The sequence below is a fragment of the Lycium barbarum genome, chromosome 1 (genome assembly GCF_019175385.1).
Source record: "Lycium barbarum isolate Lr01 chromosome 1, ASM1917538v2, whole genome shotgun sequence".
Classification (NCBI taxonomy): domain Eukaryota; kingdom Viridiplantae; phylum Streptophyta; class Magnoliopsida; order Solanales; family Solanaceae; genus Lycium; species Lycium barbarum.
The window spans coordinates 171,267,428-171,287,894 of NC_083337.1; the positions used below are offsets into that span (position 1 = coordinate 171,267,428).

Genomic DNA, 20,467 nt, shown 5'->3' on the forward strand with positions numbered 1-20,467 from the left:
ATGTATGCTAGTATTCCATCAATTGGTATCAGAGTTAACTCAGATGAAGAGTATACTATTAATTTAAGCCAAATGAATATCGTTATCATTATCTCTAGTTCCATTAATTCAACATGTAATTCAGATGGAGAGTTAATACAAGTTATTACTAACTACTGATTATACCTAGTGACAACCCATAATAAATCTATCTGATATGGGGGAAGACCTAAGTCAACACATAAATTTAGGCAAAAGACATAAATTTACCCCTAAACTATACCCCAAAAGTCATTTTCATACTTAAACTATCTTGGCGACTCATTACACACCTAATATATGAAAAAATGATATTTTTTACTCCCTGATACAATATGACCAGTTGCACTATGGGAGAGTGTACACACTCTTTTCCCACATCAATGCCACATCAGTCTACGTCAGTGCCACGTCAAAAAATTCTCTAATTTTTAATTTTATATTTTTTTCCTTCCCCCTGCTCCCCCACCCTCCCTTTCTTCTTCATCCCTACTCCCTTTCTTATTGCATAACCACCATTGTTTCCAATGAGCTTTAATATTTTCTGGTGAACTTCAATATTTTTCAGTGAGCTTTCATTTTTTCTGATCTTCTTCATTTTTCGGTCACCAAATTTGCATCTAATCTACCTATAAAATAATAATGAGCTTCAATATTTTCCGGTGAGCTTCCATTTTTTACGATCTTCTTCATTTCCGGTCACCAAATTTGCATCTAATCTATCTATAAAATAAAATGGGAAATATTGAAGAAATTTGCATCAAATGGGAAATTTTCCAGTCACGAACTGCCCATTCAAATTGCATGGACTACCCTTCAAATGGTGGTGAAGAAATTGCACGCACGACCCTTCAGTTGGCAACAATGAAGAAATTGCATGAACTGCCCTTTGGGGGTTGGTGGGAAGGTGGAGGAGAAGGGGTTGGGTGGGGTTGGGGGTGGCGGGAATGTGGAGGAGAAGGGGGGAGGGGTTGGGGGGATGGTAATAAAAAAGAAGAAGTTGCAAAAAAAAAAAATTATAATAATTTAAAAAAAAAAAAAAAATTGACCTCACTCTCTTATTATTTAAATATAAATTTTATTTATGCCACATCAGCTCTGGAGGGGTAAAATGTCAAGCCCCGAACCATGTCCTGGGCGTAACACGGCACTCGGGCCTTGCTTGCATGTGTCCGAGCGAACCTCATGGCTTGCTTGTCAACATGGCATCAAAACAATATAATCTATATGATGCAATTTAAATAAATCATGAAAATGTAATTTGCGGAATAAAGTCTTGAAATTATCTCATAGCATGAAATATCATGGAAACACAATAGTTTGCAAACATAAAAGCATAACTGACTCTGTGAACTAATATATGTCTATGAAACCTCTAAAACATGTTTGAATACTAACTACCAGGACATGGCCCTGGACTACCATAAACTGAATACTAATGCAGACTCCATGTTGAACCCCGAGAGAAGTGGGGCTCACCAATAAGCTGATATCTGAAGTGATCCTACTGCGCAGATGTATGCTCCTGAAAACTGGTATCTGCACCGTGAAGTGCAGGCCCCGGGCAAAAGGGACGTTAGTACATGGTGAATAGTACTAGTATGTAAAACCTGCTGAAATGAAGAACATGGCACAACATAGATATAGGATATGAACTGAAACTGAATGTAACTTGAACATGAACATGAAACGTGAGTGAAGTCTTAAAACAGTAATCAATAGAAATACTTGTATGTAAAACTACTTGTAACGTGGGGCTATAGTATAACCGACAACATGGTATGGTATTTGCGTCCTACCAGCAGAACACTCACAACCTTGCCAGGGATATGAGATTTAAGTAATAATAAGCATGTAAGGATCCAAAATGCATAATGAAGGTGTTGCCTCTTTGCTGACAACCCTTATCCTACGGTGGTTACGTAGTTTCAGGCTATCTGAGCCTTCTCAGTTAACTAAGCAATTCCCAAAACATGAACATAATATAGTTGGCTAAGAAGCCCATGATTTTCGTGAAATAACTTGTAATCATGATTTCACGAAATAACTTGTAACTTGGTTTCATGAAATATCTTGTAATATGGTTTCATGAGATAACTTGTCATAGTCTTGCAAACATGTTCTTGATTCATGAGTAATAACAATAGTTCATAATTATATATATATATATATATATATATATATATATATATATACATAATTGACTTGAAAACATGCTTGTAACTTGCTACATAAAATCATAAAGTTTCATATAAACATAATGAGAACACATGAGGAAGAATTCATGATTCATGGATTAAGCTAGGGTTCCTAATAACCGTAATGGAAGATTAGGAATACAATAACGAATATAGATACAAAATTCATGTACATAAATACATAAATACGGGCTACCAATATGTTGGGTTTAATGCTCTAGGGTTTGAACTTTATGGATATCAAGAAACGGAGCATGAGGAAGAACGTAGAGATTCCCACATGTGGATGGAAGTTCTACATGCCTTAATTGCTCCAAAACTTGGATTAAAGACTTGAGCTTTGAAGAAGATTTCCAAAATCTTGAATTCTTGAACCTTGAGATGGGTTTTCTTGAAAACCCTAATTTTAGAATGATAATTTCTTGTTTAGATTACAAGGATAGGTATTAGAATTGAGTTGGAATAATTAGGGTAGGCTTACCTTGGTGTTCTTGATCATGGAAGAGGGTAGGAAGTCGTTCTAGGGCTTGAAGGAATGAAAAATAATGACTTGAACTGGTATGGACGAATATATACTGTCCTGTGAAATTGCAATTTACGTCCAGCACAGTGCTGGCCGTATTTTGCAATACGGACTGCACTGCGTCTCTTCAGTAAAATGACCATAACTCTTTGCACAGATGTCCGTTTGACCCCCATAATATACCGTTGGAAAGGTATTTCAAAGCTCTACAACTTTCATCAAGGAAGTTCTCTCAAATTCCAAATACGTTTTGAAATACGGGCCGTAAATCGAAATACAGTCCGTATTTAACCATGTGACATCAAAATGCCAAATTCTAGAATGTTCAAAAATTCTTGGTTTCAGTTTACGATCACTGTTCATGAGCGTAAACTGAAATACGGTCACTGTTCATGGGCGTAAACCACCATCTTACAACTGAACAGAGAAATTCTAACTCTTACATTCTTTATCTGATTTTCTAAGTCTAGGATCATGATCAAAGTTCAAGTTAAAGGTACGGGGTGTTACATAAAAAATATCACTTTTAAATATATTAGGTGTGTAATAGGTCGCCAGGATAGTTAAGTGTGAAAATGACTTTTGGGGTATAGTTTAAGGGATAATTTATGTCTTTTCCCCATAAATTTATTATTTCACTAGTATATAGTCTTAAAAGACGTAGAAAACAATTTCTATCATCACTAGATCATAGCCGAGTTATTTTTCCTTAAAATAATTTTCAAGAAAAGAATTAAATGGAATCCGATTTCTTGGTGGAAAAGAAAGACCTAGCAGGTTAGGGAAAAAGGGTTTAAACCTTAATATCTGTAGTTATATAAGAAGTGTTATTCCATAATGAGGCAATTGTTAATAAAAGTTTCTACACTTTTTTCATAGAAATTTGCCCGCGTGAATTTCACAAATCTTGATATTATTGGGGTTACACATCAGAAGACCGTGGAACTGGAGGGACGACTTTTGCTCATGATTGAAGGCTAGATTCATGGTCGCATTCACGCTTCAAGAGATTAACATCGATTTTATGTTTGATTAAAATTTTAATTATGTGTTATCTATATTACATGCAAATTCGATCCTATCTATTTGTTTCCGTTGTGTATAGAGGTGTCAATAGTTTTCAAAAAATCGACTTAACCGACCGAATTGTACCGTACCGTACCGTACCGAATTGAATTTTAGGTTTCTTTTAATAAAACCGATAGTTTTTATATAAATTTATCACCGTACCAAATAATTAGGTAGGTTTTTAATTTTAGAAACATAAATCGAAAAAATACCGAACCGAATAAGTTTATATATGTAAAATATATTTTATATATTAAATTTAAATATAATAAAAACTTAAAATTTTCGCCTTGGGTTTGGGATGATGAAAATTACTTCAAGCTGACAACATAATTAACACCTAGGGTGTGTTCGGTATGAAGGAAAACATTTTCCGGAAAATGTTTTTCAATTTTCTTATGTTCGTTTCGTCAAAAAATTTGGAAAACATTTTCTTTAGGAAAACAAGTTCCTTAAAAATAGGAAAATAACTTCCCTAATAAAAATAGGAAAAACAAGTCCACAATGCATTCCACCAACAACCCAACCCACTCTCACCACCCCACCCCCACCCACCCCACCCCCAAAAAAAATTGTTTTGAAAGAAAAGTTCTGATTTTTTTTTTTTGGATTTTTTCACCGCCCACCCCCCACGTCCACCCCACCCCTATTACCAAACCCCAACCACTCCCACCACCCCACCACCCCACCCACCCCAACGCCACTGCACCCCCTCCCCCCCAATACCCTAGAAAAAATTAATTTTGTTTTGAAAAAAAAGTTTTAAATTTTTTTTTTTGTTTTTTGCACCACGCACCACCCACTCCCACCCCCACCCCCAACTACCAAACCCCAACCACTTCCGCAACCATGTACCACCCCACCCCCAACCACTCCCACAACCCATGCACCACTCCGCCCATACCGCACCCTACCCCCACCCCACCCCCCACCACCCCACCCCTCCATTTTTTTTTAAAGAAAAATTATTTTGTGTTTCTACACCACCACATCCCACCCCCCCTTCCACCCCGCACCCCACCCATACCCCCTTTTTTATTTTATTTTTTCTGTTTTGATTCTCTACACCCACCCCCGCACTCACCCTCTATCCCCCCCCCCTGAATTTTTTACTTTCTATTTAATTTTACCTTTATTAAAAATTATAAATATTGAAAGTTTGCGTGGTTATTGGAGGGGGTGGGTGGTGTAAAAATCCAAAAAAAGTAACTTTTAAAACTTTTTTTAAGAATTATATTTTTGGGTGAGGGGTGTCCACGCGAGGAAGGGGGGAGGGATGTGGTGGTTTAGAAAATCTAGAAAAGAAAATTTAAAACTTCAAAAAAAATTGGGGGTTGGTGTGGTATGGGTCCACATGCGGGGAGGGGGATGTGGTGGTTTAGAAAATCCAGAAAAATTAAAAACTTCAAATAAAAAAAAAATTGGGGGGTGGGTGGTTGTGGTATGGGTCCACGCGAGGGGGGGGGGGGTGGGGATGTGGTGGTTCAGAAAATTCAGAAAAAAAATTAAAAACTTCATAAAAAAAAAATTAGGAGTGGGGGTGGGGTGTGGAGGAGGGGGGGTTGGTGTGCTATGGGGTGGTAGGGTTGGGGTTGGGGTGGAGTTGTGGGATTTGGGTGGGTATTTTCTACCAACCAAATGAACATGAGAAAATAAGTAAGAAATTTACTTATTTTCTGCTACCCAAAGGAACATGAGAAAATAAGTAGAAATTCACTTTTTTTTCAAGAACACATTTTCCGGGAAAACTTTTTCCTTGGAAAACATTTTCCTCCATACCGAACACACCTCTAAAGTTCCAACTCTGAAACCTATTATATTATTCCTATTGAAATTAAATTAGTTCTAGCATCTCGAGTAGTAACTAGTAAACTACGAGGTATTCCAACATTCTTGGATAGAAAGCTACAAAGTATTAGATATCTTTCCTCTCGTATGATTTTAAATCCTCTTATTGGATACTTAATCTTAGTAGTCTCAGTTCTTGAGTCTCATCTTGATTGATTTTTCCGCCTCGTGCAATCTGGATTTTTATTTTTTTGTTTTTGCTTAACATTATTTTACACTACCGTAAAATAGTGGGATCAATCTCCATTCTTGTCATCTTTTATGTTTTCTTGATTCATCACCTTTTAATCAGTAGAAATATCTAGAGAGTTTTTGTCAAAGTCCTATAGAAGTATGTATAATATTGTGTCTTAACTTTTACTAGTGACTATAACATGATGTTTTTTTTAAAAAAATCGAAACTTAACCGAACCATACTGATACCGACATGATGGGACGATTTCGAAAAATCTAATTTTGGTTCTACAAAATGAAATAACAGAAAAATTGATCCAGTATAAATTTTATAAAATAACCGCCGGAACCGTACCATTGACACCGACACCCCTAGTTGTGTATGCCTTTATTCCATTACTTTCAAATTAAAAAGCAAGAAAGACTACTACAGTCAAACATCTCTATAATTGTCATTCGTTATAACAGCATTTCACTATAACGGCCTAATTTTCTCCGAAATCGATTTTTCATGTTATATTTTACTTTTCTATAACAACATTCTGCCTATAACAGCAATGACATCCATTATAGCGGTACACTCTTTGTAAAATTATCTCTCTATAACAGTCATACTCAAATAGCGTGTACTAATATTTTGTAAGAAATATATTATGTGACAACAAAAGTGTCGATGAAGAGCCTCAACCTACTTCTACTTGGAGATAGAAGAGTCAACTGTTAAGCACTTAAACAACCTTCAAAGGAAAGCTATTGAATTTCCTTTTGTTCAAAGTTTGAACAAAATTCTTCGTCAGTTCAAGCGTTATATTATCACTAAGAGACTAGAATTTACGAAACAACATACAATTGTAGAGTTCTTACGTCAAACTTGAAATATTTAAATTCTCAATTAATTTAAAATGCACATGTTCCATAGATTTTAATTCTTTATTTGTGCAGTACAACTAGTTATGGATTTAGTAGGAAGTTATTTGTCTTTTCAATTTTTAGTTTATGAGATATGAAAATCAATTGAGATTTTAAAATTTATAAGTATATTGTTTTCGTTTATAACATAAAAAGTACAAAAAGTTAATTGTTTGTATATTTTTGTTTATAACAGCTAAATGAGATTTAAATATACGGAACCAGGAAAAAACATTACAAGTGTATGGAAAATATATCAAAAGAAGTTGTGGGGCGTTCCGAGAATCGAACTCGGGACCTCTCGCACCCAAAGCGAGAATCATACCACTAGACCAAACGCCCTCATTGGCTTTAGTGTATGTAAATTTTCTGACATTCAATACTTCAAATCCATTAACAAGGAATTTCATAAATCATAATTACTTACTCCTATTGAGTAAACAGCTATGCTTTCAATTGATACTTGATACAACTGAAGCACTGGATATTTTGACAAGAAATATATTACTTCTGTTTGCCCTAAAACTTGTTGACCTAATGTAATTATTTTGAGGGTGTAGTAGAAATAACTATAGATATCACATGTCATGGCATCATTTCAATTCATGCTTTAAAATATACTACTTGTATGTGTGTGCTGAAAAAATCACTAAATAAGTAATCATATAGAGTAGTATACATAGAGAATTCAAATCCAATAAATCTAGATGACATGTAGTAAAATTTCAAATCCAAACCTATATAATATTAAAATCCGAGATCCGCCTATGTATCTTGGTCGATTAAAGAACAAGAATATTACTACTAGCTAGCATCAAATCAATTCTCTAGCTACCAGGGTAAGTAGCTGGCCTTAAACAACGGGAATGGAGGAGCTTGAATGCGTTATCTTTTTTGATGAAAGGGTATTCTAATTTATGGTACCCCGTTTTGAGAACATTAAACTATGAACAAGTTCGATTCATATGGTTGACATCAAAATGTATGTTAGATTCTTTATTCGGATGATTCACACCTTTGAGTAGTGCAAGCTAAGTGGTCATGATCTGAGGTTCCTATCGAAAATCGAATTATCACATCAAGATGCCTCAACCAAGTTGACAAATATATTTGATGGAAATACTTGATTTGTTTGGTCAAATAGTTTTCGGCATTATATTTCTCTCTATCCTTACATGACCAGGGGCGGATCTACTTGGGGGCTAGGGTGTTCACCTGAACACCCTCGGCAAAAAATTACAGTGTATATATAGGGTAAATTTTCTGTGTTTATGTGCATATATTAATTTTTGAACACCCTCGGCAAAAAATTACAGTGCATATTTAGGTTTTTTTTTTTTCCGAACACCCTGAATAAAAATCCTGAATCCGTCACTGTACATGACTGGCTGAAACTTCAATTTTATCGTTTGGTTGTAATGGAGCTTAAGTAAGTACTGTTGGGCTTTAAAGGTGAGAATAAAATGATGGGAATAAGTACGTACTGTGTGAATTGGAAAATGACGGGAATAAAATGGAGGAAAATTAAATTCAAATAAATTTCATTTTGCAAAGGCACTTTATCCCTCATTGATGGGGGCAAGCACTTCTTGTGTGCTTATATATAGAATCACCTCTTCTAGCTCTTAAAGAGTTGAGAAGAGGGGCTTCCCCTGCGTCGTCGTCGCCGCTCAGCTTTGGATTTGATCAAATGATCTGATTGATTGATAATCTTTTTGGACCAAATTTATTTCTAAAATTCTATTATTTATTTTCCCTTAATAATTTTTAGTGTAATTTTAATTAAATAAAATTCGCGGAATTGTTATTTTTATTCCCAACGGTAATAACCACTGAACACACACAACACTTTAACGAACATGCACTTCTGCACCTGTTCAGAACAAAACATATGACTATAAATTTCGAGGTTTTGCTTCAGTTTTCGACGACTGAAAATTGCGTTTGATACTCCTCTCTCTCTTATGCATTCTGCATATTTTTCCAAAGCAAAAACGTAAGTATCTAGTGTGATTTCGTTGTCGCTCTTTGAGTTCGCCGAAATTCTGCAATTTGCATTGCCGCTATTGCAGAATAGTTTTCCGCTCTATCTTGGGAGAAATTAATCCATTAACTTTGACAACTGTGAGGGGATTAGGTTTCTTAAGAACACACAAGAAACTTGTGGGCTCAAAAAATTTTCGTTTCATCTAATTTCTGTCTTTAACGTTTTATGATTTTATAAAATAGAAACTGATTTTATTAAATTACTGGTTGTAGCAAATTACTAGTTTTAGTAAATTTCTGGTAAATTAATGATTTGAATTATTCACTTTTTTATATTTTTTTTTTCACTTTTTTCAAAAATTAGTGTTTGGCCATGAAAATTCTAAATGGAATTTGAAAAACAAGAAAAACTTGTTTTTCACAACCAAAACAAGTACATTTCAACAAAAAAATCTATTTACAAAAATTATGGCCAAACACAACTCCAACTCTAAAATTCCAAAAAAAGGTGAAAAAGTTTTTGATTTCTATGCCAAACGCGGACTTAGAGATAATACGTACGCACTTATATTAGTTTTCAAAACTCAGAAAAAAAAAATGTATAGCTAGAAAGCAAAGGAGCACAGTTGGCACGTCGTTTTCACCAAAAACAACTTGCGCAGCTCCTAATGGAGGAAAAAGATGCACATATATGGTTTAAGACACTACGTCAAGTGAGTTTGTCCACACATTGAAGATTTCAAGATTCCTTTAGCTGCAATGATGACAATGTAGGTAACTTTTAATTAACTGGTATATAAATCTAAAATGCTATTGGACCTCTCTTTTAATGTCATGTAATAAATGGATTAACCTAATTGGAAATTAAGACCATATCTTCTTACAGCGGTCCACATCTATGCTCTCATACTGCTTTGTTCGACTTAACAGAGAGTTTCAATATTTTGGAGTGAATTTAATTTCTCGAGGGACGGTTATAGGGAGTCCACTTCTATAGTAAATTTTAATATTTGGTGAAGTGTGTGATCATTTTATTTGAAAATTTAATAAATTATTAGCGGAACACATTTTTATTTACATGTGCGGGTAGGCACGAACAATTACTTTCATGTGTCAAGTACGTGAAAATCGAACTTAGGATCGATCTTTGTTGCATCGATACCAAGTTGAAATGCGTGACTATCTCATCTAATTAAAATGTTTACCTATCAGGGGCATATTTTTATTTACTTAATATTCTTCCAATATTGACCCTCGTGTTATATTGTTCATCCAGATGGCATACCTAGGCATGAGAGGAGGGTGTATGTGTTAGGTGTCCCGCATTGGTTGAAGGATGAAAATTATTTGCATCTTTATATGGACTTGAGCAATCCTAGCCCCCACGAGCTATTTTTTGGAATTGATTTAGTAATGTCCATTTTTTTAATCGTATTTGGACACCACGTAGTTGGCAGTAAATTCTTCTTGCAAATTATGAGCTCATCTTCTAAAATTTATACTATCAATTCATCTTAAAAATAACTCAAGCCAAATGACAGTATTGCCCTGTGTGCCTAGTATTAGAGAGAGACCCATCATAGTAATTACAAAGGCATTGATTCTGCCGTATTTTAAGCGATGAGTACCCTCTGTGTATTGTTGACTTCTTGAACTAATTATAATTCAGTCTTATTACTACTTCTCTCATCTCTCTGAAGACGAAGGAGAAGAGAGAGAGAGAGAAGATGCTGAGGATAAGATCAAGGTAAGCCTCACGATTCTCTCGTGTACTTCTTTTTCATTTATTGCAGCAAAATAGATTGGAAATTAATAGGAATAACATCTTCATTCAACTAAGCTTGCAAAATAGAATTTACTAACGATAGATATAGATCTGCCGTTCGAATAATTTAATTAACCTATTCATCATCAGTTTATTATTATTATATTTTCTTAATTTCTTCTGTTTTCTACAAAATGGGGCCATTATATTTGATCAAGTGGTCAAGTTTTGTAGTATATCAAAGACAGCTAGCTATAAGCTGTAGATATATTCATGAATTGATGACGTACTAATTTCTGTTTTTATTTCCAATTTATGTTCTTTTTCTTGTGAATAACTTTTACATTTTGTTACTCTACTATATTTTTAACTCCACTGCAGGATCATCTTCATTTCTGGATCATTGCTTCGTCAAACCTCCAATAACAAGTTTTCTACCCACTCAGAAAGGTGTGTTAATTGCTCTCTCTCTAATAGTAAGCACGTAGGATGTAATTAAACAATGACTTAATTAAGTTAATGTTGGGCGTAAAGTAAACAATGAGTTAAGTTAAGGTGAAGCAGAAATCCATACGTAATAGACTTTTTATTCAACGGAGAGGACTGCATGCGAGTGTTTTGTTTTAATTTAGTTAATTAGCAAGCTTCAGATAGATATCATACAGAAAACAAACGACTAGCTAGGTTTTGCATCTCTATTTTCTGCTATATGGGATGAAAAGACAAATTTAACTTTATTACTTTACCGTGGTGCACGTGTGACTGCAAACCTTATTGTGACTTTACCATATAGATTCTCTTCAACTATGATGCTATAAATTAAAGGCGAGGAGACACTTGAAACCATATTCTAGTAGATAAAACTTGACATGATTCCGTTATCCCTCATAAATACTGTATGATTTTTTAAAAAATATATTTTCATATAGGATTTTAAGTTACTCCGTATATACTAATAGTGTAAAGATTTATTTATGAAATTTAACCAGTGATAATAGCGTAGTTACTATTTCTTCGAAGTATCAATTAACGGTAACCAAGAAATTTACTTATAATTAATTACTTTATAATGATCTGATAGTGTAAATATTTTTGTACTAAATATAAACTCTCGCACATATGCTCAAGAAAACTGACCAAGATCCAATTAGACAACAGTAGCCTAGAGGCTATTAAATTTTTGAATTCATGATGTGGTTCAAATTGTAACTCCCGGCCACTAGTCCTTCATGGGGAATGTACATAGTATGATCACTATGAACGTGGATGATATTGATTCCTCAATAGACGTTTCTAGTGTGGTCCCTTTTTGCTTTTCTTGCTAAAGGTTTAGCTTGCGCTAGTGTATGTAAATTGTAAGTAAATACGTAAAAGTATACATTCCGGAAGTCAATTTTTAGGGAGATGACAGATGTTTTCATCATGTATACATATATGTCTAAGCGAAGAAAGGATAAATGACTGACACTCTGACAGAAACTTACCAGCACTAATGTTTATATCAACTCAATGATTAATACATGATTACGTCTTGATATGAACTCTTATAATTGAGTTATAATTAATTAATATATATTTTTATCTTAATTACGTAAGTCCAGGAAACTAGAAGGGAAGGTAGCAATGATCACAGGTGCTGCAAGTGGCATAGGAAAAGAAACCGCCGCTAAATTCATCAGCCATGGTGCCAAGGTGATAATAGCTGATATACAAAGGCGGCTCGGCCAAGAAACGGCAAGTGAGCTCGGACTAAACGCCACGTTTGTGCCATGCGACGTCACAAAAGAATCTGACATTTCCGACGTTGTGGATTTTGCCGTTTCCAAACATGGACAACTCGACATAATGTACAACAATGCAGGTAAAGAATAATCTAATATGCACGTAAAGTTAAAGAGTTTTACCGTTCCAAGAATGAATTGTTTACGGAGTTTGATTTCTCATAAGGTCACTCAACTATCCTCATTGTAACGCAAAAGTTACTTAACTTTGTTTTGTAACTTAAAAGTCACTCAACTATCGTCATTGCAACACAAAAATTCAATTAACTTTATTTTGTAACTAAAAAGTCACTTATAACACAAAAATCACCCAACTCATTTTAGTCAACTTTTGCTGACGTGACATTTTTTTAAAAGTTAAATCCTTGTTTAATATATACTCACCAATTTTTACCATTCGGTGATCCGCCCCACTAAACGGACCTGCTATCCAAATTGTTATAACAAAACACTAAGGACTGAAATTTTACTAGTAGTTTTTTACTGGTAACGTGGCTAGATTCTCCTCCCTATTCAGGCCTTAAAATTTTGCCTTCATTTGATTACTATGACGCTACTGCTAAGCTATTTGCAAGTAGCAACAGTTCTTCAAGGAAATTTATACATACTATTCACAAAATATTACGTAAATCAACCGAATCTAGTTGTACCTTTGTTTTTCTTTTCATCTAGGAGGTACTCAGAATACAATTCCTTGAGCAAGCAGCTTGAATTTTACAAAGAATACCCTAAGAAGTTGGAAGTGATTGCAGGGAAAGTAAATGCCACATCGATAATCAACCTTTCAATTCACTTAGTTAATGCAGGAGCCAGGAAGTAGTGATTTTGTTCAAAATTACTATATTAATCCTTTGCTCCACAAAATTTACACTACTGATCAGTTCTCAGACATCTTCATCAAGTCCTACACTAAATTCATTAGATGGGGGATCAGGTTAGTAGGGTGAGTCACTAAATGGTAAAAATGGGTGAGTTTATATTAAATAAGATTTGCCTTTAAAAATAATGACACGTTAGTAAAAGTTGACTATAATGAGTTGAATGATTTTTGTGTTACAAAGATAAAAGTTAAGCGACTTTTCAGTTACAAAACAAAATTGAGTGACTTTTGTGTTACAAAGATAAAAGTTGAGCGACTTTTCAGTTATAAACCAAAGTTAAGTGACTTTTGTGTTACAATGAGGATGGTTGAGTGACCTTCTGAGAAATCAACTCATTGTTTACGCTATTATCATACTGCAATAAATAGATTTCTAATTTAACTTGAAAATATGGTAAATAATTTGCTATGACGAGTAAAGTCACACTGATAGTATAGACATTATTTATATTGCCTACACCTATAAATTAGAATAATTTCTTTTGAAATTTTATACATGCGTTATTAAGAAGTACACTTGCTACCTTAAATCTGAATTCGTGAATGATTATGCAGGGATAGCATGCCGAACTCCGCTGAGCGTAGTGGACCTTGACCTTGCCCGATTCGACCAAGTCATGGCCATCAATATCCGAGGCGTAGTGGCGGGGATCAAGCACGCCGCTCGGGTGATGATCCCACGGGGAAGTGGTTGCATTTTGTGCACGGGCAGCGTGACCGGTGTGATGGGAGGGCTAGCACAGCCTACTTATTCAACGACCAAATCATGCGTAATAGGAATTGTGAGGTCCATTACAGGGGAGCTGTGCAAGAATGGAATAAGAATCAATTGCATATCTCCATTTGCCATTCCAACAGCCTTTTCGTTGGACGAGATGAAAGGCTACTTCCCAGGGCTGGAACCTGAGGATCTTACTAAAATTTTACACGGTGCTAGTGAGCTCAAAGGAGCATATTGTGAGCCCATTGATGTAGCCAATGCTGCTCTTTTCTTGGCTAGTGAAGATGCCAAGTTTATTAGTGGCCAAAATCTCGTGGTAGATGGTGGTTTCACCTCGTTTAAAAGTTTAAACTTATCCCATCTAGTACAATAACGTTCCGTACAAATTTATATTTAATATGCAACTTGATTCTTTCTAGAATCACTTTTCAAATGCATAACATTAGGGTGCACAAAGGGAACTGTATGTATAAACCACCTTTCCAGGATAAACGCAACTTTCCAGACATTAACTTCCTATTATTACAATAAAAAATTATTTACAATATGTAATCGAACATACAATCTGATTTGAGGAAGAAAAAGAAAACCAATCTCATGGCATTTGATGTATCCTTCTTTCTCATGTTAATCAATTTGCATTTGGAAGCTGAGAATTTCAGAAACATCTTCTATTGAGCTGGCAAACATGATCCTGGGCCTAGTACTGCCTGATTTCAGGAAAAAAAAAACTGTACCTTTCTTCTAAAAGAATCAAAATTGTTCATATACAATCCTCCGCATAAAGTCTACTGGTGCTGCAAAAACAGAAGTTGAAAGAGTTAACGAATGAAACCTATGCTTCGTAATAGCATGTTGCTTCAAGACATAGGGGCAAGCAGACCGAAGGTTCTTTGAATATACTGTAAATAAAGTATAGGGAGGAGAGAATAGCTACCTAATCCATTGGTGAACAATTTGAACTGCCCAAGTGCCTGCCTGACAAACATCTCAACCCCACTCACCACTGTAGCTCCAACCTCTGTAGCCTCCTGCAATAACCGTGTATTTCTAGGCGTGTAAACTGCATCGAATACTAGCTCGTATGATCTCAACGCCTCCTGAAACAACAGCAGAGTTGTGGAAAAGTTCAGAATGTTTGTATTTTCTCATTCAAACAGAGAACATGTTTCTTTTGTTGAAGACTCCGCAAGAAAGACAACCTTGGATATAGGAGTTTGATCAGTCTTTGGCTGCATTCCCACAGCAGAAGCATTTGCAAGAATCATTCCCTTCTCAGGGCAGAAATCGTTTAGACGTTCATATGGCAGGGCTTCACCAGATACTGCTGCAGCCAGCGATTTTGCTCTCTCTTTTGAAAGAAAAAATTGCAATAAGTGAAAGGAGACATAAATGAATACAGAGCAAAAGATGACATATCCATAATCCATAGGGAGATAGGAGGTATTACCGTATTTGCGGTTGAATATTATAACCCTTGCCCCTCTGCTTTTGGCACCAAAGGCAATAGCTCGCCCTGCACCACCTGCTCCAACTAATACAAACAATTTTCCAGCAATTGGAGAAACATTTGATGCATGGCCATTGGTCTTTTGTCTCTCTGTTTACACACAAAATTTGAAACTCTTTATGTAATTGGATTCAGAAGTGCTTGAAATGGTTTCCCAAGAAGTTTCTACCTTTTCTTACGGGAGGGGTACAGACAGACCAAGGAGGGGGAAAGGGCTAAAATATTGAAAACAGTAACTGTAGTATTGTCACTATCAAATATGTAATCCAATTGAAGCCAGTGCCTAAGCAAGACTAACTCCACTCTCCACCTTCTCCTGCAGACCACACTACATTCTGCTTTATCAGGTGGGATAGGAAGATTGAGAGGAGGGACCAGGCCCACCTAACAATCAGCATTGTCTCAAGGAAAAGATAAGAAGATGTGAAGATCATCTGGATTTTGGATTTTTTCGCCTTGAAAAGTGACTACAGAATAGACCACTAAACTATATTGTTAAGGCTTTCACTTGTACCTTTTCTAGTAACAGTATTACAAACCTTTTAACTTCCAAACGAAGAATAATCCGTACCTCTAAGTGCATCTTCAATTGCCGTCACACAAGCCTCGCAATCTGTGTTGTAACCAATGAGCTTGCCGTCAGAAGGTCTCCTTATAATTGTGTTTACAGCTCCTATAGACTGATTTCCGGAGCATGATACAGTTAGAAAGTTTTACTAATAAGACAACAAACACTGTAATATAATTTAGCCACAAAATATTCTGGAATGGCTAAACAAAAAGCTATTGCATAGAAAAACTTTCAAAATACAGAACTAATCTATATGACAAAATGTTCTTCCAAGCAAGGATAATAGCATTCTAGGTCGTGTGAACTGCAATGACATAAGAAAGAATATTCATGTTGAGAATACATGAGAAACCCAATCTTTTTCTTTTTCTGGTGGGGGCTGCTACACATTAATAGCTCTACTTAGGCTTCCTTCAGCATTGAACCGTAGTGGACTATGGCTTAAGTTATTAATGAGCCCAACAACAACAACATACTCCATGAAATCCCACAAAGTGGATTCTGGGGAGAGTAGAGTGTACGCAGACTTACCCCCCTATCTAGGGAGGTAGAGAGGTTGTTTCCGGTAGACCCTCGGCACAAGGACAAACTATTCAAAACAGTATAAAAAGCCATGGCAAACTACTACAAAAAACATGATAAAACTGTCCGAGAAAGTTATTCATTAGCCCATTATGGAAAATAAAACAGATAGTATTGTGTGTAATATGATAGGGTGATTCAAGCACATAAAGAAGGTAGGCTTTTGTTTCCTATGAGTATATCATATATGCACGCCTCTATAAACATACATAAACAAGTTGTGCTTAGAAGTATCCATTATATAATAACTGAAGCTGAGCTAGCTTCAGCAAGGACATTCCAAAAAGATTGTGCATTTTCTGGTTCTTCAACCCCCCAAAATACAAGGCAAGTTACACAACACACTGGAAATCCCAAGATTTACTTGGTTTACCATACCATGTACAGTAGGCTTCTTTATAAACCATGTTGAGCTGGTTGGCGTTTTTTTTTTTTTTTTTTGGGGCGGGGGAATTGAACAGCTTGATATTTTAAAGGAGAAAGCGAAAACGCAGAATAAGAAAAATATAGAAATTATTTTGAAAGAGCATAGATTGACACTTAAGCACTCATTAGAAAGAAGAATTGAAGCAAACATGACATGGTCATTCTTTGAAACTAATCAGACCTTAGCAAGTGGATCAACTTCATCACAGCACCGTACTGCTGCTTCCTTATGTGGGAGACCAACACTACACGTTCCATCAAAAGGAAGAAGACTATACATTAGATACTTTTCTACATTTAGACAATTTTAGAAAAACAAAACTTAGTAGGGTTACATAACTTCTGGTCCCAAATGTTTTATGCAAGTGAAATTTTCAAATAAGTAAAGATTAATGGCATTTATTAGTTAAACTAGAAGAAACATATGTAACAAATATATTGATACCTAATATTAAGCAGTAAAGTTTGTTAATATTCCTACAGATCTTGTACTAAATAAAGCATAACTTAATCTTCATGCGTTGAAATTATCTGAATGAGGCATATGTTTATTTCTTGATCAGCAGGAATCTTTAGACATGCCTAATAGAATCTGGCACTCATTCATCAGTATGTGGTACAAAAATTAAAGGAACCTTAACCAAACAACTTTTCCTTGTACGGAAGGAGCATACCTGAAACCAGCATAGTCATTGCATGAGAAAACCCGGAAAAACTCCTTGACATTATCAACTAGTAGTGGCACATATATTCCATTGTATCCTGTATGCCTAAAGGCAGGGTTGTGCAGAAGAGGGCCTTTGCTATGGCCAACAGGATTTGATATCACGCCAAAAACTCTAGTATCTGGATTCACATATTCCAGTTTATAAACCTCTTTAATGCTGGTCAACGGTGGCAAGCCAGGGGTGGATTTGCCTCCCAAAGATCCACAAACAAAGAAAGCACCATATTTTGGACCCAATAGTTGGCTTATAAGACCTCTATCCCCTGCTGCCCTAGCAATTAGAGGCACCTGCACAGAGACCTTGCAATTAGGCAAATAGCTTAAAAGTGCCCACGTTAGAACTTCAACAAATTGTCACAACTCACAAGGAAGCTAAAATTATAAAAAAAGATTTTCTCTGACCCCATAATTGCAAAAGTGCTGATTCCATGAAAGTTAAATCATGGATTTATTTCTGTATACCATTGGTGAATAATATGTACACGGGTGCAAGGAAACACTAAGTGTTTAAGCAAGATAAAGAGTTGTACCTGACAATGTGTAAGCATATGGAAAACTGGTGCAACATCTGTAATATAAGCTACATCAATCACAAGTTTGATGATATCTGCCCCTGTAGACTGCAGGTTTATGATCAAATTACAAAGTCTCTCTTTAGTTGGATTTCCACCACTCACTTGACTGGAAGCAATTATCTTGCAATTTGATCTCTTGCTCATCAGTTCAGCCACGACTTCATCGCTAACAACCTAGAAATTTGCAAACATATAGTATAAAAGAGCAAACCTGTATTATGATGACAAATTTAGCTTCCACATCAATTACAGAGTATTTTGAGAAAACCAGATGGACTGACCTCGCGATCGACTTCGACAAACTCAACGTCCAATTCAACAGCTAATTTGAGAACTTGCAAACATGTTTTCTTCCAGTTTTCTTTGCAAGAATTTCTCGGCGAATTTGGCCTGAGATAACAAACCCCAAATTCCCAATCAGTAACATTTTTCGCAAAGGTTCAAGCTTTAGGCCATTTGGCTTTTGCGCATTGTTCACTACAGTTGACATAATTAGACAAAGCTGGCTGCTTTTTTTTTTTATTTCAAAAAGTAATTTGGTGAATTTTCTAATATTGAGGAAAAGTTGATGACTTTGTCAGTGCAAAAGGAATAAAAATTAACTAACCCAAACTGTTACCGACGGAAAGAGTTAAAATGAATAATAATTCCAAAATTCATGAGAATGAATGAATAGACGCGGGCGGGCCTCGGATGTCATATTGGACCCCTATGGTCACAATCAAAGCTGCAACGTTTTAAATGGTAACTCACTCAGCAGCCCTGCCCTGTGCAGGGCTGCGGTAACCATTCAATTATGCAAAGTAAACGGTAGCTGCTCAAAAAACATTTTAATAAAAATATATATATAACAGGCTCAAAGGTTTTTCTTATTAGTTTGTCTAATAGAAATGGAATCTTTTTTAATTTTGAAAATAATTAAGTTGAATCTTCTCGTTTTATCTTTAATGATAGTAATATCATATTTAAAATAAAAAATTTAAACTTAGTACAAATTCAAACTACGCCATATGAATTGAAACAGTATCTTGAAACTACTTTCACTTAGGTCATTTAATGTAGCACGTATCTTGAATTGCTTTGCCTTTATTAATTGCAGATATTTTGTATAATAACGAGTCATGCCTTAAAATTCTTGTGATGTGAAGTGTGATAGACTCTCATCTCAGTAAAAGGAGAAAATCAAGTTCTCTAGGCATTAAGACATCAGACAAGAATTACCGTATTGGTTGGTCATCACATATGCTTCACCTACCCACCTCACGCTCCTTTTGCATCTTCACGTGCAGTGTAGAATTAAAAAATACAAACTGATAACACACTATTTTGTTGGGGAGAAAGAAGAAAATCCAGGGAGAAGCAAACAAAAAGAAAGTGTGTTGGAGATTCAACTAACACTCTCCTCCTCACAAAATCACACATATCATGTCCTCTTAGCTAATTGAAAATAGCCAAAACGCACCCCCACCATTTCTGGAACAATCTTGATCACATTCTTTCTTTACACTTACGGCACAACAGAAGAAGTAAAAGTAGAAAATACCCTCCATCACAAAGTGAAGTTAAGCTGGAAAAACATGGCCATCATTTGGAAGAAACCAGCTCCATTATTTGGCAGCTTGAACTATCAAGTAGCTAGTGTTTGAATATTTAAGAAAAGCATAAGAGTTGAAAGCAGAGGTGGATCTACTGTGTAAAACTCGTGGTCGAATTACGCGCACACACATATGCAAACAGTTTGGAACAAATCGCATTTAACCTGAACTTCACTAAATCCTAAATTCTGTATGTCTCTACTTGAAAAAAAGAGTAAATTTTAGTACCTGAAAGAAACGATGGAGGGTAAAGTTCTTTGTTTGAGGAGGAGTTCAACTTCAAAAATGTGAGAGAAAGTCAAGGAGTCAATGCAAAGCTCGACGAGATCTGCTCCTTCTTGTTTAGCTTTGTGCATAGAAGCTGCCATTTCCTCAGAGCTTTCACATTCTAATGTTGTGTACACCAACAGGTCGTGCTTGAAACCCATGGCACTGAGCTATGTTTATAGCACTATTAGTTACAATGCTCTGTTTCTAAGTTTTAAGGATCCCTGTTTTTTGGTTAATATTTGTGGATGAAAGGAGAGAGGTGTTAAATAAAGGGCAGAGATGTGCGGTCGGTTATCAAATTTTGTAATTTGTGATACTTGGCTGCACAAACTCTGCAAAA

At 35.6% G+C, this 20,467-nt stretch overlaps 2 protein-coding genes and 1 non-coding gene across 4 annotated transcripts; 1 reads left to right on the forward strand and 2 right to left on the reverse strand.

Moving 5' to 3' along the window:
* Nucleotides 1-7,008: 7,008 nt before the first annotated feature.
* TRNAP-UGG (transfer RNA proline (anticodon UGG)) lies at nt 7,009-7,080 on the reverse strand. The gene has a single exon. It is a non-coding gene; the product is annotated as a tRNA-Pro (tRNA).
* A 3,238-nt stretch (nt 7,081-10,318) lies between these two features.
* LOC132608340 (short-chain dehydrogenase reductase 3c-like) lies at nt 10,319-14,304 on the forward strand. 2 transcript variants are annotated; one of them, XM_060322376.1, is made up of 4 exons: nt 10,319-10,471; nt 10,871-10,939; nt 12,091-12,350; nt 13,706-14,304. In XM_060322376.1, exons 1-4 carry the CDS (start codon nt 10,452-10,454, stop codon nt 14,242-14,244), a joined length of 888 nt encoding a protein of 295 aa, XP_060178359.1. In that variant the 5' UTR covers nt 10,319-10,451; the 3' UTR covers nt 14,245-14,304. The 2 variants fall into 2 exon arrangements, with proteins under 2 accessions (XP_060178359.1, XP_060178362.1); XM_060322379.1 differs by having other exon boundaries at nt 10,389-10,471; nt 12,086-12,350.
* A 15-nt stretch (nt 14,305-14,319) lies between these two features.
* On the reverse strand, nt 14,320-20,467 carry LOC132608334 (bifunctional 3-dehydroquinate dehydratase/shikimate dehydrogenase, chloroplastic-like). Its single transcript, XM_060322371.1, has 10 exons — nt 20,086-20,467; nt 18,544-18,652; nt 18,218-18,436; nt 17,635-17,975; nt 17,142-17,205; nt 15,953-16,061; nt 15,322-15,471; nt 15,074-15,222; nt 14,809-14,971; nt 14,320-14,668 (listed from the first exon to the last, which is right to left on the reverse strand). Exons 1-10 carry the CDS (start codon nt 20,283-20,285, stop codon nt 14,625-14,627), a joined length of 1,548 nt encoding a protein of 515 aa, XP_060178354.1. The 5' UTR covers nt 20,286-20,467; the 3' UTR covers nt 14,320-14,624.